Source organism: Salvelinus alpinus, chromosome 3 (genome assembly GCF_045679555.1).
Source record: "Salvelinus alpinus chromosome 3, SLU_Salpinus.1, whole genome shotgun sequence".
Classification (NCBI taxonomy): domain Eukaryota; kingdom Metazoa; phylum Chordata; class Actinopteri; order Salmoniformes; family Salmonidae; genus Salvelinus; species Salvelinus alpinus.
In genome coordinates this window covers 65753202-65772117 of record NC_092088.1, presented here as the reverse complement: position 1 = coordinate 65772117, position 18916 = coordinate 65753202, and the positions used below count along the sequence as shown (strand labels likewise).

At 40.9% G+C, this 18916-nt stretch overlaps 1 protein-coding gene across 1 annotated transcript in view; it reads right to left on the bottom strand.

Moving 5' to 3' along the window:
* LOC139571177 (CUB and sushi domain-containing protein 1-like) overlaps positions 1–18916 on the bottom strand; it is a 572617-nt gene that overhangs the window by 67779 nt on the left and 485922 nt on the right. Inside the window, exons 37-40 of the mRNA XM_071393795.1 lie at positions 10140–10244; positions 1447–1565; positions 1157–1226; positions 921–1037 (exon numbers count right to left, since the gene is read on the bottom strand). Of these exons, the coding sequence (XP_071249896.1) occupies positions 921–1037; positions 1157–1226; positions 1447–1565; positions 10140–10244 (411 nt within the window). The remainder of the gene's footprint in view (positions 1–920; positions 1038–1156; positions 1227–1446; positions 1566–10139; positions 10245–18916) is intronic.

Below are 18916 nucleotides of genomic sequence, written 5' to 3'. Positions count from 1 at the left end.
ATTTCAATGAACACCAAAAACAACAAAGGAAAAAACAAACTTAAAGTTCTGCAGGGCAGACAGCAACTGTGCAAAAACAACATCCCACAAACTAGGGTGGGAAAACAGGCTGCCTAAGTATGATTGCCAATCAGAGATAACGACAGACAGCTGCCTCTGATTGGGAACCATACCCGGCCACAAAGAAATAGAAAACTAGAATGCCCACCCAAATCACACCCTGACCTAACCACATAGAGAAATAAAAAGGCTCTCTAAGGTCAGGGCGTGACAATTGAAGGATAATCTCGTAGTTATGCATCCATATACCACTTTCTTGCAATGCTTTATTCTACCCACTGTGTCTGTCCTAAAAGCTCAAATCAGCATCTGCAAAAGCATTTTTTGTGTCTTATAAAAAATATTGGGCCCTGTAAAAAACACAAGCTTATGCATTGTTGGTATACACATAGTACAAAAGTATTTTTTATTTTTTTTTACTTTGAGTGGCTGCTTGATAAGGCAGAAAATTGCTTTTGTATATCTCGATGTGTTACACTATTTTTCTTATGGTGGGTAAAGAACATTTTTGTGCTCAGAGCCTGAATAGCTGAATAGCTTTTTAAATCACACACAATTACCTAACATCTGGAATGGTTACTTTGTTCTGGAGTCATTTGAACTATGAAGAACCACCAATATGTGGTCTGCAAGCAACAGCTCTCTTGTATATTACTTTACGGATTTAAACTCACAGCAAAGGTAAAAAATGTAGATAAATGAAGCAAGAGGATAACTAAGGGGGGACCCGCTATCCATTTTCCTAAGGACTACCTTTTGTTAGTTCCAACAAAATACAAAAAAATAAAGCTATTATCGCTGACCTTGTTAACATTAGCCATGGCTCCTTATCATTATCGTTACCATAGCAGGTTCCTCACCATATCCAACTGGTAAAATAATCCTCCATGTACAGTCCAGGTTACCAGGGTAGTTGCCAGGGAATCCAGGACTTAAAATAACATTGGTCAAGTCATGTACTGTTCCACCACACTTTGCTGGAAAGGAAAATGCACATAATGCGTGGTACACATTGTAAAATAGTGCAGACAATGAATAGCAATGAAACTGTCAAAAAGAGCCTTGAATGTGACTATTTCAAAGTAAAAGTTCTTACCAATGCAGAGTGGGGGAGGGTAGTTCCAGCGCCGCACGGTTCCTGGCATACATGATATATGGGAGTGGCCCTGGAAAAGAGTTTCCCAGCAGAAGTAAAGGCAGGGGGTTTCTCTCTAAGCACACTGAACTCAGAGACAAATCACTGTTTGCCTCTGTTACTGAGTTTACCATGCATACACGTGACCCAGCACACATCTCTGCACATTTACTTATTGAATAAAGCTTAACAAGTTGACATAACAGTGGGAATACAGCAGACATGATTCTCTAAAAGGCAAAAGCTCTCACCTGCAGCATGTATCCCGGTTCACAGCTGAATGACACTACTTCGTTGACCATGTACCTGTCCCCTGTTTTGATCCCGTTGGCAGGCACCATCGGCTCCGGACAGGTGGTGAGACCAACGGCTGGATGAAGCAGAGAGAGAAAACAGGTGTCATCATGTCTGGTTAGATAGAATACTTGATGTTGCACATCACAAGAATGTTTGGTCTTTATACCTCAGTTTGGTGATCATGTTTTGAGACTTATGTGTTTCAGAGTTGCACAGTAGTTATCAAATCTGGAGCAACAAGAGGCAAACACATTGGAGAATATTGCAAAGCCAATTGGATATGATTATTGAATGCTGTGAACAGGCTCTAGTATAGCCTATAGCTAATTAAATAGAGAAACAGTAGATTGGTTTTGACATAATGATTTTAGTAAGTTTAAGTTTTGTCACGCCCTGATCTTAGTATTCTATGTTTTGTGTATTATTTTGGTCAGGTCAGGGTGTGACGAGGGTGGGTATGATTGTTTTGTATTGTCTAGGGTTTTTGTATGTCTAGGTGTGTGTGTGTGTAGTTTGGTTAGGTTTGTGGGTTATTGTCTATGTGATGTTGCATGGCTGCACTCGTTATTATTAGCGGCACGTTTTGTTGTTTGTTCAGTATTCTTCGTCAATTAAAGAAGAATGTATTCAAATCACGCTGCGCCTTGGTATCCTCGTTATGACGAACGTGACAAAGTTTTGTATATTTAAATAATTTGTCATTTGGATCAAGGGTGAAACAGTACAGACAGGGGTTCTCCCACTGATTGTTTTGTTGTTGACATTTTAAAACTTATTTCCTGTAATTCTACACAGTTTGACATTACTTATTATGCCTCTGAGGGGTATTTTAAGGGGTATATGGAGGGGTATATGGGAGTAATATGGAAGGGTATTTTGAAAACACAGTATAAGTGGAAGGATAAGTGGAAGGCTGTCCAACAGATATCTTTTGGGGAAAACGGCTAACTTCCTGCATTTCAACACATTTGGCCATGGGGCAGAGAGAAAAATTTGCAGTTTTATAGCTTATCTCATGCTATTCTTCACAATTTGCAATGAGGATGATAGAACATTTTGCAGATTTAAAGTTAATTTCCTGCTACTCTACACATTGTTCCATGAGGCTGAGAGAAAACGTTGTAGTTTTAAAGGAACTGTCCAGTGAAAATCTCACTTTTAAAAGTTTATATTCTGCCAAGGCAGCAGCTACTCTTCCTGGGGTCCAGCAAAATTAAGGCAGTTATACAATTTTTAAAACATTACAATACATTCACAGGTTTCATACCATTCTGTTGTTGGGGTAAGCCCACACCATTCCAACACAGAAAATGTGCTTTTTAACATCGCTTTTCTTCCCAATTTTTTTAATTATTTCACTCATATTGTAATTAATTATATGTCATATTTCATAGAAATCTGGAAACACTGGTTGACCTTTTGAAAAAATCTGAATAAAGAAAAAATTACGGCTTTAAACTGTATAACTGTTTAATGCACCATCATACCAAGGTCATTTAATGCTTAAAAACAAAACAAAAATGGATGAATAAGATATTTGGCTACAGAAGTGACATTTCTTATTGATCCTTACAGAACAGTCCAAAAACGAATCCTGTGAAATGATGCCAACACATACTGGAGGAGTTACTAGCTAGCTACAAGTGGCTAGCTTAGCTAACGAACTAGCTACAGTACGTCGGTCGGGGTCCGCATGACCCGGATGACACAATGATGAACCACCAAAGGCACACCCCATTTCTGTTTGAAAATTGAGAAAGAGGAGTTCAAGTCAAATCAATCAAATGTTATTTGTCACATGCTTTGTAGACAACAATTGTAGACTAACAGTGAAATGCTTACTTATGGGTCCTTTTCCAACAATGCAGAGTTAAAGATAAGATTAAAAATTAAAAATTGAAATAGTGACACGGTGAATAACTAATAAAAAATTACGAGTAAAATAACCTGGCTATATATAGGGAGTAGAAAATAACATGGTTATATACAGGGAGTACCAGTACAGAGTCGATGTGCAGGTACGAGGTCATTGAGGTAGCTATGTACTGTACATATAGATAGGGGTAAAGTGACTAGCAGCAGCGTATGCGGTGAGTGTGAAAGTAAGTGTGTATGTGTGTGTGTGTGTACTGTATGAGTGTGTTGGGGTGTTGGTGCTAGTGTGTGGGTAGAGTCCAGTGTGTGTGTGAATAGAGTCAGTGCAAAAGAGTTGCTGCAAAAAGGGTCAATGCAGGTAGTCTGGGTAGCCATTTGATTAGCTATTTAGCAGTCTTGTTTAGAAGTCTTGTGGCTTGGGGGTAGAAGCTGTTGAGGGTCCTGTTGGTTCCCGACTTGGTGCATTGGTACCGCTTGTGGTAGCAGAGTGAACAGTCTGTGGCTTGGGTGGCTGGAGTCTTTTGCAATTTTTTGGGCCTTCCTCAGATACTGCCTAGTATAGAGGTCCTAGATGGCAGGGAGCTTGGCCCCAGTGATGTACAGTACGTGGATCGTTTTTCGTGCCCAAAGTCGATCTCTAAAGCTAATTTCCTGCAATTCTACACATTTTGCCATTGCTAATGAGGTGTTCTTATGCTATCTGTGGGCCCCTGACCTCCAATAATATATTTTGGGATTTTAAAGAAATAATTGGTGGGACACGAATCGACCTGTTCTGAATATTGGGGGGGGACATGTCTGCCCATCTCCCGTGGCAATTTCACCTATAATTTGGATGGATAAACCCACAGTCGTGGGAAGGTAATGCTGATAAATGACTACAGTTGGGGTAACCAGGTGCACAGGGTATTGACAAAATGATGAAGCTATAAGTGCCATTTTTGCTGTGTAACCTTTGTCTCCATGCTTTTGAATTTAGAACGCAAAAACTGTATTGTTAAAAAATCTGAAAACAGCATAACCACTGATCTGCGTTATGCAAATACATAATGTAATTAAACATCTTTAAAGCATCTTTCAGTAGGTTAAAACTGTACGCACTGCAGTATGAGGCGGTGAGAGAGCATGTTGCCATGACAACCACGTTAGTCAAGCCAATGAAAGGAGAACCTGTATAAATTTACCTTGTTTGGATGTACGTCTCAGCAGGTGGCACTGTGCCGTTGTGAGTGTGTGTAAAACTGCCTCATTGTTTCTCTCCCTATCAATAGCAAAGCACTTTCACATGCAATGCTTAGTCCTACAATACCAAACACGAAAAAAGGTAAACTGTTTCAAACAGGGAAGCCCAAATGGCTGTTGGGGGATGGGGTGAGACTATGGAGATTAAACATTAGCTTTGGTTCCTGGAGAATTCACAGCAGAATTCGGAGCAAGTTACTTTCAATAGATTTTAAGGAGCCCGTGCTCATGTTCAGGAGGGGGTGAGTGGAGATTAATACAACTGATGAAAAACCGTTTGAACCATAAAAGGAAAACTGGGTATTTCATTAAATGCTAAGGCATCAGAACACTGGCTTATACCAAACTACTAGCACATCATTTATTTTTATCAATATCACTTGTTAATTCCAATTCCATCTAGCTGACACTCACATTACACATACCAACCATTTTAAATGTTTTTCTGCAGAATAAATCAATAAAATGCCACATGGCCATATTCTCTCAGATGATAAATGATAACCCTTGAGCATAAAAATCTGACATTTTCTCCACAACCACAGAGGACTGATCCAGGCAGGAATTCAGCCTTCAAGATCTAGAAAGTCGAACATTTGATACACTTGTCTCGTCACCCGAGCTCTAACTAATTCACCATCTTAATGGGTGATCAAAACACGTGCCATGAATCTCCCAACTGCATAATAACTTTGGCACTTCGCAACTACTGCGCACAAGACAGATTTAGTCTAGGATCATTAAGATGCAGCCACAGTCATCCGATGCCAAAAATTAAGAATGAACCTAAAAGTCAATGACAGCCATCTCCATGCAAATATAACAAGCTGCTCTCGTTCTGACAGAAAGTCAGAAAGCTTTTTCTTTTTAATGATATCTATTTTTACAGTACAAGTAGCTCTGGAGATAAAAGCATTTGGACAGTGTATGTCCTTTACATACATTTCTTTCCCCTCTTCTGCAGAACATTGCAGAAATGGCATGGCTTTATAATGCATAACGCTTCCAGGAAGATATCCTGACAATTATGTGTAATATTCAAGAGAACTGGCAAATAGTATATATTAAATTGGCTTAAACCATCTTAATTTGGAACATCATGACATTCTCAGCAGGTCTTAGTTTTGTCCAAGTCTATTAGCAAGGTCGGGCTGAGATTTTTTGCCCAGCATTTGCACATGCCTCCTTGGTTTGAACCTGCCTGTTCTGCATTCTTTTATGTTTGAAGGAGGTTCCAGGTTGGCAATTGAGCCAGGACTCAAAGGTTAATACGCCTAATCTAGCATGTAGGTTTGTGTTGTGGGGCGTGTACCCACTGGGCACAGATGTCAATTTAACGTGAAATGACATGGAAACACAGTTGATTCAACCAGAGTGTGCCCAGTGGGTAGTGACCAGAAGGAGTCATGACCTTCGTTAAATATCTCCTCTCCATATACAGTGGGGTCCGAATTTATTGACACCCTTGATAAAGATGAGCAAATATGATTGTATAAAATAAATAACTAAAACACTGAGCTATGTTGTATGCTCAAAAAGATAGTATAAATGTATATAATTTCCTTAATACAAATGCTCAGAGAAAGAGATTTGGTTTAACAGTAATACTTTTTTTTCTCAAAAAGCTATCTGAGTAAAAATTATTGACACCCCTGTTTTCAATACCTTTCAATACCTCACCTTATGAGGATAACAGATAAACATTTTATGAGTTGGAGAACACATTGGAAGAGATCTTAGACCATTCCCAGTGGTGGAAATAGTACTCCGTTGTCATACTTGAGTAAAAGTAAAGATATCTTAATAGAAAATTACTAAAAGTGAAAGTTACCCAGTAAAATACTACTTGCGTAAAAGTCTTAAAGTATCTGAATTTAAATGTATTGGTGGAAAAAGTACTAAATTGTCATACTTGAGTAAAAGTAAAAAGTAAAAGTAAATGATATATATATATATATTTCTTTTTAAGCAAACCAGATGGCATGATTTTATTTTGTTATTTTTATTAATGGACAGACCGGCACATTCCAACACTCAGACATAATTTACAAATGCAGTACTTAAAAATATTTTTACTTTAAGAGCTTTACACCACTGACCATTCCACCATACAGAATCCTTTCAGATCCTTGATATCCTTCATCTGCACCCTCTTCAATTCAGGCGTTTACATTTGTTGGATGACATGAAAATATAGCTCTTTGGCCACGCACACCAGTGGTGGGTTTGGCATCGAAATGAAAATGCATGAGCAGAAAGGCATGAGCACAATGCTAGTCGATATATAGGGGGGGTCTGAAATATAGGGGGGCAGGGCAATATGGCTGCTGGCCTCTTAGAGATATTACCACTTACGGCTGCAAATATTGAGGCGGCTTATCATAATGCTTACTCAATAAAAATGCACAAAATCACAGATTTCGTACATCATTTCGCACGTTATCCTAAAATATACTGAGACAAATTACAGACAATAGCCTACAAGTAGGAAAATATAACTCAAATGATTGAACATGAAATGTATTTCAACATGCAGTCATCTCAGTTTTCATTAGAAGCATATTTTTTATACGTCGCTTTGTTTGTATCAATTGCAAAGACATCTGGGTTGGCACCCCCCCCTTGTGTTGTGCCGTGGCGGAGATCTTTGTGGGCAATACTCGGCCTTGTCTCAGGATGGTAAGTTGGTGGTTGAAGATATCCCTCTAGTGGTGTGGGGGCTGTGCTTTGATAAAGTGGGTGGGGTTATATCCTGCCTGTTTGGCCCTGTCCGAGGGTATCATCGGATGGGGACACAGTGTCTCCTGAGCCCTCCTGTCTCAGCCTCCAGTATTTATGCTGCAGTAGTTTATGTGTCGGGGGGCTAGGGTCAGTCTGTTTTATCTGGAGTATTTCTCCTGTCTTATCCAGTGTCCTGTGTGAATTTAAGTATGCTCTCTCTAATTTTCTCTTTCTCTCTTTTTCTTTCTTTCTCTCTCTCGGAGGACCTGAGCCCTAGGACCATGCCTCAGGACTACCTGGCATGATGACTCCTTGCTGCTGTCCCCAGTCCACCTGGCCGTGCTGCTGCTCCAGTTTCAACTGTTCTGCCTGCGGCTATGGAACCCTGACCTGTTCACCGGACGTGCTACCTGTCCCAGACCTGCTGTTTTCAACTCTCTAGAGACAGCATGAGCGGTAGAGATACTCTCAATGACCGGCTATGAAAAGCCAACTGACATTTACTCCTGAGGTGCTGACTTGTTGCACCCTCGACAACTACTGTGATTATTATTATTTCACCATGCTGGTCATTTATGAACATTTGAACACCGTGGCCATGTTCTGTTATAATCTCCACCCGGCACAGCCAGAAGAGGACTGGCCACCCCTCATAGCCTGGTTCCTCTCTAGGTTTCTTCCTAGGTTTTGGCCTTTCTAGGGAGTTCTTCCTAGCCACCGTGCTTCTACACCTGCATTGCTTGCTGTTTGTGGTTTTAGGCTGGGTTTCTGTACAGCACTTTGACATATCAGCTGATGTAAGAAGGGCTATATAAATAAATTGAATTTGATTGGCAACTTTGTATTTGTATTCAACTTTGTTCTGAAGTTATTGGCAGTCACAGAGTTGGATAAACCATGTTATTTTATGTTTAGTGGAGACCTTCAGTGTAAAAAGTGTCGTGGGAGGGCAAAAATGCATCAGGTCTTAGACTACGAGCATTTTTCAAGCACAACGTTAATAAAAATGGTTTTGGTAAAGAGCTCGGAGATTTAACGATCCTCCTACAAAGGTTCTGAAAATTAACTTAGCCTTAAGATGTTTTTTGAGAAACCGAGAACAGGTTATTTAGTTGTAAAGCGCAAACACAAATTTGGTAAGTTTCCTGGTTAGATCTACTGTATATCACATAACACACTGGCTGCACATAGGGGCTATCCTTCTAAGTGGACTGAGAGAGGGGAAATAGACAAATTGGTATCCACTGAGAGGACTTTGAGATAGTGACAGAGGAATTGGAGGTGTTAAGAATGAATAAGGTGAAATGGTATACATCATGACATGCCACAGCAGCTAAAGGGCACTGTTTCTTCTGTTGAGACAGAGCCAGGTGAGGCAAGCGGACACAGAGACAGAGGATCTCTGATGCTATCAGTGTCCACACAGCACAGATTGGGAGCCCATTTCAGAATACAAATAAGAATTCACATCAGGCTCCAGGAGTCAGTGGTAAAAATCTGTCTCCAACCCATCTAAGAGTCAGTGGTAAAAATCTGTCTCCAACCCATCTAAGAGTCAGTGGTAAAAATCTGTCTCCAACCCATCTAAGAGTCAGTGGTAGAAATATGTCTCCAACCCATCTAAGAGTCAGTGGTAAAAATAGGTCTCCAACCCATCTAAAAGGCAGAGGTAAAAATCTGTCTCCAACCCATCTAAAAGATAGAGGTAAAAATCTGTCTTCAACCCATCTAAGAGTCAGTGGTAAAAATATGTCTCCAACCCATCTAAAAGATAGAGGTAAAAATCTGTCTTCAACCCATCTAAGAGTCAGTGGTAAAAATATGTCTCCAACCCATCTAAAAGGCAGTGGTAAAAATCGGTCTCCAACCCATCTAAAAGGCAGAGGTAAAAATCTGTCTCCAACCCATCTAAAAGGCAGAGGTAAAAGTCTGTCTCCAACCCATCTGAGGCAGTGGTAAAAATCTGTCTCCAACCCATCTAAGAGGCAGTGGTAAAAATATGTCTCCAACTGATCTAAGAGGCAGCGGTTAAAATCTGGTTCCAACCGATCTAAGAGGCAACGGTAAAAGGTGGAGACATCAGATTTTAAATCGGCCAGTTTTCTTTGTATTTATTTTTGGGTTAACAACATTTCGGTTGTAATGCACTTGTCGTTATGTTGTAAAAAGGTTGGCACTTCATCTAGCAACAAGGGTCTGTGTATGTGTAGATGATGTATTATTTGATCCTGCTAAAGTACATTGGTTTATACAGCACAGTAGAGATTCAAGAGGGGGCAATTCTTTGGTCTACTGTCTTTTGTTGTCTGAGTGAAAGTAGTTGAGAGGGATGGCATCCAAAGGCAAGCTGACAACCTTCCGAAGGCTATCATTTTCCCTTAGACAGGTTACTGTATTCAAATCAGTCTTACTCAGTAGGCTACAGTAGTGAGTTAATAGACAGGTGGACAGAATGCCAACTATGATGACAGCTTTGGTTACTTTTCTTAAGCTTTTACATATGTTGAAAATGCACAAACCTCACCCAGAGCTTCTTAATTCTGGACATAAAAAAGTAAAATGTCTTGTTGAGAGTTTTTGATCATGATATTTTTAACTGCACTGTAGGTGATGCTACTACATACCCACTACATCCTTGTTATAAACAAGGATGCACAGAGAGAGAGAGAGGGGGGAGGGAGAGCGATAGAGAGTGTTTAAGCAAAATGTAATTTGCAAAGGGGACATATTGTGGATTCCTTTTTTTTCTTCACCGTGGCAGAGGGTATGGAGATAATTAACGTTTTAAAATGAGACACACTGTACTCACTTTTGTACTCAAGGTGGAATCCAGCGGCAACAACACTGATATCACTCTGGAAGTGAAGGTAGAGCTGGTTGGAGGTACTATTCAGCAAGGCTGGAGCAGTTGTACCTGAAATGCATCACAGAAGAAATCCACTTTCATCTCACTGTTGAAAGAAGTCCATTTGCACTACTGATTATATATGGATGTTCTCTTGAGGATTGGTTTGTCAAATGACTACAGTTTATATTGATTGCCAAAACAGAATAAGGTGAACAGCTGTTTGCTATTCTATGGACTTTTTTCCTCCTTTATAAAATACAATCCTTTTTGGAAGTCAACCAAAGGAAACAAATGGGAAAGGGAGGAAGAGAAATCCAAAATATGCTGATAAATTCTGACAGGCAGTGGCCATTGAAGTTTATCGCTGATCTTCAGCAAGAACTGATCTCCCAGGGGAGAGCTCTCATCAAATCAAATCAAAGTTTATTTGTCACGTGCGCCGAATACAACAGGTGTAGACCTTACAGTGAAATGCTTACTTACAGGCTCTAACCAATAGTGCAAAAAAGGTATTAGGTGAACAATAGGTAAGTAATGAAATGAAACAGCAGTAAAAAGACAGGCTATATACAGTAGCGAGGCTATAAAAGTAGCGAGGCTACATACAGACACCGGTTAGTCAGGCAAAGGCTTCCAAGGGGCAGTCAACCATCTGACCACTGTTAGGGGAAAAGTACAATTTAAACACCCACAACTGCTGAAAGACAATGCCCAGAGCTTACCCATGATGTTGCGCAACGATTTTAGTCAATAAGTCATTGTTTTAGTCAAAGTATGATACATTTGAGCTTGATGTGGAAAATGCATGGAAATCCGTGTCAATGCAATGTCTTTTCCTATGAGATGACATGCAAATACTTATCTGACTACGTTTCGTTTCAGGGCTGGGTTTTATTTCAAAGTTACCACCCACCAGCATGGCATTGTTAATTAATCAGAAACATCTGCAATGTTCTTCCTCTTCACGAGTCATGATTGAGCTGAGCCAAATAGCCTTTCAACATCCACTTGAGCTCCTGAGCCATGAAGCATATAAAAATAGGAGGTGCAAACTTGTTTTTGCACCTCTATACAGTGCCTTCAGAAAATATTCACACCCCTTGTTCGTCGGGAGCTTCGTGAAATGGGTTTCCATGGCCGAGCAGCCACACACAAGCCTAAGATCATCATGCGCAATGCCAAGCGTTAGCTTGAGTGGTGTATGCTCGCCGCCATTGGAGTGATAAATCACGCTTCACCATCTGGCAATCCCACGGATGAATCTGGATTTGGCGGATGCCAGGAGAATGCTCCTTGCCTGAATACATAGTGCCAACTTTAAAGTTTGGTGGAGGAGGAATATTGGTCTGGAGCTGTTTTTGATGGTTCGGGCTAGGCCCCTTAGTTCCAAAGCCTTCCCAAAAGAGTGGAGGCTGTTATAGCAAAGGAGGGACCAACCCCATATTTATGCCCATGATTTTGGAATGAGATGTTCGATGAGAAGGTGTCCACATACTTTTGGTCATGTAGTGTATCATTTGCGGCGTTCATCATGAGTACATTTCTTGTAGCCTATCATTCTACTTCCCCTGTGAGAACGATGAGCATGGGCTAACTTGGCTTTGCTGTACCGCAGCCTCCAGCAGCCAACCAAAGGTTGCACCATGTCCATTACAATGTAGAAAAGCATGTCTCTATCACAAACTGTTCAATACTTATCCATATTACTGGAGCTTCATTGTATTCTTTCAAACTATTTCTAAGGTGGATTCGTGGCCACAATTTATGGAAGAAATTTGGAGATAACAATAGATGTCAAATATATTGGTTTCCCTATCCATCTGTTGCAAAGTTTCCCCAAAATGCTTATGACAAATCCAGCTCCAGAACCAGCCTAGCCAGCTGGCAATTATTTTTTAATACGGTGTATTAAAAAAAACTTAGCAACAACAGATAACATTAGCTAGCTAGATAAGGTTAGCAAAATACAGGTTACATGTAACTGCCAAAATAAAGGAAACACTTCAGTAAATGAGGGATACAAAGTATGTTGAAAGAAGGTGCTTCCACACAAGTGTGGTTCCTGAGTTAATTTTGCTATTAACATCCCACCATGCTTAGGGTCATGTATAAAAATGCCCATTATTTTGGCTACCATGGCTAGAAGAAGAGATCTCAGTGACTTTGAAAGAGGGGTCTCAAAGAAGCATAGGGGGTTTAAAGGTTGTGCGTGTGTGTGTGTGTGTGTGTGTGTGTGTGTGTGTGTGTGTGTGTGTGTGTGTGTGTGTGTGTGTGTGTGTGTGTGTGTGTGTGTGTGTGTGTGTGTGTGTGTGTGTGTGTGTGTGTCAGTCACCAACACCAGATCTCAACCCAATTGAACACTTATGGGAGATTCTGGAGCGGCCTGTGACAGCGTTTTCCACCACCACCAACAAAATACCACAAGCATTTCGCTACACTCGCATTAACATCTGCTAACCATGTGATTTGATAACAAATGATGGAATTTCTCATGGAAAATGGTGTCGCATCCTTTCAATAGAGTTCCAAACACCTGTAGAATCTATGCCAAGGTGCATTGAAGCTGTCTGGCAGCTCATGGTGGTCCAACGCCCTATTAATACACTTTATGTTGGTGTTTCATTTATTTTGGCAGTTACAGTACCTATAGTTAGCTAGCTAGATAAGGTTAGCATTCTAGCTAGCTACACTGACAACTGTCAGTGCCCTAGTGTTTTTTCTCCACTTCACGTGGAAATCACCACGTTTCCATCCCCAATTCGCGAATATGTATTAGGAGCCATACGTCATTCTTCGGAGGTAGAACCTAAACAAGCATTTCCTCTCTAGGACAGGAATTACGTCGAAATAGGGGCGGCAACTTCCTCTCAAGGATGCCTTTAAAAATGTCTACAGAGCTCACAGGAGTCTATCGGGGTGGTAGAGTAATTAATGAGTGATATCCTTTGTTTTGGGATGATATCCTTTGGCTCAGGCTGCTAAAAATCAGAACATAATGTTCACTATGTGTAAGCAAACATGCTGTTGAAAAAGAGTCTGTTGTTATATAACCTGAAACAGTGTCATTCATCACTTGTATCAAACTTTATAATAGCAATACATCTCTGGTGTCTTCGGCATTGGTCAGTTTAATAAAGAAATGTTGAAACTCCCCTGGGCAGTTTAAAGATACAGTAACAAATTCTGTTGATAAACCAGTTCACTAGCAGGCTTTTATATATTATGTTCAAACCCCAGCTCACAAGTTCTTTGACATACAGTGGGGCAAAAAAGTATTTAGTCAGCCACCAATTGTGCAAGTTCTCCCACTTAAAAAGATGAGAGAGGCCTGTAATTTTCATCATATCATATTTCAACTATGATAGACAAAATGAGAAAAAAAATCCAGAAAATCACATTGTAGGATTTTTTATGAATTTATTTGCAAATTATGGTGGAAAATAAGTATTTGGTCAATAACAAAAGTTTATCTCAATACTTTGTTATATACCCTTTGTTGGCAATGACAGAGGTCAAACGTTTTCTGTAAGTCTTCACAAGGTTTTCACACACTGTTGCTGGTATTTTGGCCCATTCCTCCATGCAGATCTCCTCTAGAGCAGTGATGTTTTGGGGCTGTTGCTGGGCAACACGGAATTTCAACTCCCTCCAAAGATTTTCTATGGGGTTGAGATCTGGAGACTGGCTAGGCCACTCCAGGACCTTGAAATACTTCTTACAAAGCCACTCCTTCGTTGCCCGGGCGGTGTGTTTGGGATCATTGTCATGCTGAAAGACCCAGCCACGTTTCATCTTCAATGCCCTTGCTGATGGAAGGAGGTTTTCACTCAAAATCTCACGATACATGGACCCATTCATTCTTTCCTTTACACGGATCAGTCGTCCTGGTCCCTTTGCAGAAAAACAGCCCCAAAGCATGATGTTTCCACCCCCATGCTTCACAGTAGGTATGGTGTTCTTTGGATGCAACTCAGCATTCTTTGTCCTTCTAACACGACGAGTTGAGTTTTTACCAAAAAGTTCTATTTTGGTTTCATCTGACCATATGACATTCTCCCAATCTTCTTCTGGATCATCCAAATGCTCTCTAGCAAACTTCATACGGGCCTGGACATGTACTGGCTTAAGCAGGGGGACACGTCTGGCACTGCAGGATTTGAGTCCCTGGCGGCGTAGTGTGTTACTGATGGTAGGCTTTGTTACTTTGGTCCCAGCTCTCTGCAGGTCATTCACTAGGTCCCCCCGTGTGGTTCTGGGATTTTTGCTCACCGTTCTTGTGATCATTTTGACCCCACGGGGTGAGATCTTGCGTGGAGCCCCAGATCGAGGGAGATTATCAGTGGTCTTGTATGTCTTCCATTTCCTAATAATTGCTCCCACAGTTGATTTCTTCAAACCAAGCTGCTTACCTATTGCAGATTCAGTCTTCCCAGCCTGGTGCAGGTCTACAATTTTGTTTCTGGTGTCCTTTGACAGCTCTTTGGTCTTGGCCATAGTGGAGTTTGGAGTGTGACTGTTTGAGGTTGTGGACAGGTGTCTTTTATACTGATAACAAGTTCAAACAGGTGCCATTAATACAGGTAACGAGTGGAGGACAGAGGAGCCTCTTAAAGAAGAAGTTACAGGTCTGTGAGAGCCAGAAATCTTGCTTGTTTGTAGGTGACCAAATACTTATTTTCCACCATAATTTGCAAATAAATTCATTAAAAATCCTACAATGTGATTTTCTGGATTTTTTTTTCTCATTTTGTCTGTCATAGTTGAAGTGTACCTATGATGAAAATTACAGGCCTCTCTCATCTTTTTAAGTGGGAGAACTTGCACAATGTCACGTTCCTGACCTTATTTTCCTTTGTTTAGCTTTGTTTAGTTGGTCAGGACGTGAGCTGGGTGGGCAGTCTATGTTATTTGTTTCTTGTTTAGGTTCATTGTTAATTAGGCTTATATGGTTCTCAATCAGGGGCAGGTGTTTGACGTTTCCTCTGATTGAGAACCATATTAAGGTAGGCTGTTCACACCGTTTGTTTGTGGGTGATTGTCTTCCGTGTCAGTGTATGTACCACACGGGACTGTTTCGTTTGTCTAGTCTGTTCCTGTTCGTGCGTTCTTCGTGTTCTGTAAGTTCTCATGTTCAGGTCGGTCTACGTCGTTTATTGTTTTGTAATTTCTCAAGTGTGCTTTGTGTTCGTCTTGTTTAAATAAATTCATCATGTATTCTACACAAGCTGCGTTTTGGTCCGATCCATGCTCCTCCTCAGACGAGGAGGAGAACGAACGTTACACACAATTGGTGGCTGACTAAATACTTTTTTGCCCCACTGTAGTTAAAGAAAACAAAAATTGTTATGCTTTTCAACAATGTCAAACATATGACATGTTTATCCTCCATTCGAGCCATCTTCACAGGTTTTAGAGTTATGCTATGAGATGGCAAAATACCCTTTACTCACTCATGACAAACTGTTGACTGACCAAATACGAACAACGTTTATATTCAGTCACATTAATTAATCTGATTAAATAATAAAGCTCTCATGGAAAATACTGACTTGATAGATATTAACATATGGTCACCTGCAAATCATGTTAGTGAGCCACCCACTTTGCAATGGGCTTCTGTAATGTAATGGGATCCAGCATAGCATGGCAGTAGAAGAACGGGACGGTATAAAATAGTCCATTATGTTGATGATTGGGGTCTGTAAAATGCTTCTTTACGCTTGAATGACTTGACTAATCATTTTGGGATTAAGTTTGACAGCTCCGTAGAGCTCATCCACTGTCCAGCTATTCAGAGGTCCATCATATATATTAGTGAGACAGGCATCTCCAGCATTTATAGAGCTTGTCAGATAAATCACATGAGCTTAAAATGTATTTTGTGGGATTAAATCTGGCATACTTAGAATGTACATGTGATTAGGGAGTCTAGAACCGTGCTATGATTTAAGAAATTCTTGATGTGAACTTTCAGCCAGGAAGCAGGGTAAATTTATTTTTGTAATTATGGCTCATTTGGTTGAAATGTTTACAAGGAAAACCAATCATGAAGTACAATTAAAAAAAATATCAACATTAACCACTGGGCATTCATCTCTAAACATGATGAAGCAAAACCATCAATAAATGCCAGAGCCACAGAATGAGAAAAGTATCCAGACAAACTGTCCCTATCTAGGGACGGCAACAGTAAATGAGCAACTTCGGAGCCCTATATTTCCATCAATCACAAATTAATCATGCTTCAAATGTAAGTATTTACAGCAAGTCATTAAAGCCACAATCTGTTATTCATATTCCAGTCTAGGAATACCAAACTATGCAACGACAGCAGCTAGAGTAATTGGACAGAGACTTTGTCAACAAATTTCACATTTAAATCAAATCAAACTGTATTTGTCACGTGCCGAATACAACAGGTGTAGTAGAGCTTACTGTGAAATGCTTACTTACTTACAAGCCCATAACCAACAATGCAGTTTTAAGAAAATATTTAAAAAAATTAAAAAAAGAAAGTGCAACAATAAAATAACAATAACGAGGCTATACAGTGAGGGAAAAAGGTATTTGATCCCCTGCTGATTTTGTACGTTTGCCCACTGACAAAGAAATTATCAGTCTATAATTTTAATGGTAGGTTTATTTGAACAGTGAGAGACAGAATAACAACAAAAAAATCCAGAAAAACACATGTCAAAAATTTTATAAATTGATTAGCATTTTAATGAGGGAAATAAGTATTGACCCCTCTGCAAAACATGACTTAGTACTTGGTGGCAAAACCCTTATTGGCAATCACAGAGGTCAGACGTTTCTTGTAGTTGGCCACCAGGTTTGCACACATCTCAGGAGGGATTTTGTCCCAGTCCTCTTTGCAGATCTTCTCCAAGTCATTAAGGTTTCGAGGCTGACGTTTGGCAACTCGAACCTTCAGCTCCCTCCACAGATTTTCTATGGGATTAAGGTCTGGAAACTGGCTAGGCCACTCCAGGACCTTAATGTGCTTCTTCTTGAGCCACTCCTTTGTTGCCTTGGCCGTGTGTTTTGGGTCATTGTCATGCTGGAAAACACATCCACAACCCATATTCAATGCCCTGGCTGATGGAAGGAGGTTCTCAGCCAAGATTTGATGGTACATGGCCCCGTCCATCGTCCCTTTGATGCGGTGAAGTTGTCCTGTCCCCTTAGCAGAAAAACACCCCCAAAGCATAATGTTTCCACCTCCATGTTTGACGGTGGGGATGGTGTTCTTGGGGTCATAGGAAGCATTCCTCCTCCTCCAAACACGGCGAGTTGAGTTGATGCCAAAGAGCTCCATTTTGGTCTCATCTGACCACAACGCTTTCACCCAGTTGTCCTCTGAATCATTCAGATGTTCATTGGCAAACTTCAGACAGGCATGTATATGTGCTTTCTTGAGCAGGGGGACCTTGCGGGCGCTGCAGGATTTCAGTCCTTCACGGCGTAGTGTGTTACCAATTGTTTTCTTGGTGACTATGGTCCCAGCTGCCTTGAGATCATTGACAAGATCCTCCCGTGTAGTTCTGGGCTGATTCCTCACCGTTCTTATGATCATTGCAACTCCACGAGGTGAGATCTTGCATGGAGCCCCAGGCCGAGGGAGATTGACAGTTCTTTTGTGTTTCTTCCATTTGCGAATAATCGCACCAACTGTTGTCACCTTATCACCAAGCTGCTTGGCGATGGTCTTGTAGCCCATTCCAGCCTTGTGTAGGTCTACAATCTTGTCCCTGACATCCTTGGAGAGCTCTTTGGTCTTGGCCATGGTGGAGAGTTTGGAATCTGATTGATTGATTGCTTCTGTGGACAGGTGTCTTTTATACAGGTAACACCTTTAAGAGTGTGCTCCTAATCTCAGCTCGTTACCTGTATAAAAGACACCTGGGAGCCAGAAATCTTTCTGATTGAGAGGGGGTCAAATACTTATTTCCCTCATTAAAATGCAAATCATTTTATAACATTTTTGACATGCGTTTTTCTGGATTTTTTTGTTGTTATTCTGTCTCTCACTGTTCAAATAAACCTACCATTAAAATTATAGACTGATCATTTCTTTGTCAGTGGGCAAACGTACAAAATCAGCAGGGGATCAAATACTTTTTTCCCTCACTGTATACAGGGGGTACCGGTACCGAGTCAATGTGTGGGGGGACAGGTTAGTCGAGGTAATTGAGATATGTACATGCAGGTAGGGGTAAAGTGACTATGCATAGATAATAAGCAGCGTAGAAAAAGGAGGGGGTCAATGCAAATAGCTGCCATTTGATTAACTGTTCAGCAGTCTTATGGCTTGGGGGTAGAAGCTGTTAAGAAGCCTTTTGGACCTAGACGTGTTGCTCCGGTACCGCTAGCAGTGCGGTAGCAGAGAGAACAGTCTATGACTACGGTGGCTGGAGTCTTTGACAATTTTTAGGGCCTTCCTCTGACACCGCCTAGTATAGAGGTCCTGGATGGCAGGAAGCTTGGTCCCAGTGACGTACTGGGCCGTACGTACTACCCTCTGTAGCGCCTTGCAGTCGGAGGCAGAGCAGATCCTATACTAGGCGGTGATGCAACCAGTCAGGATGCTCTCGATGGTGCAGCTGTAGAACGTTTTGAGGATCCAAGGACCCATGCCAAATCTTTTCAGTCTCCTGAGGGCGAATAGGCATTGTCGTGCCCTCTTCACTACTGTCTTGGTGTGTTTGGACCATGAAAGTTTGTTGGTGATGTAGACA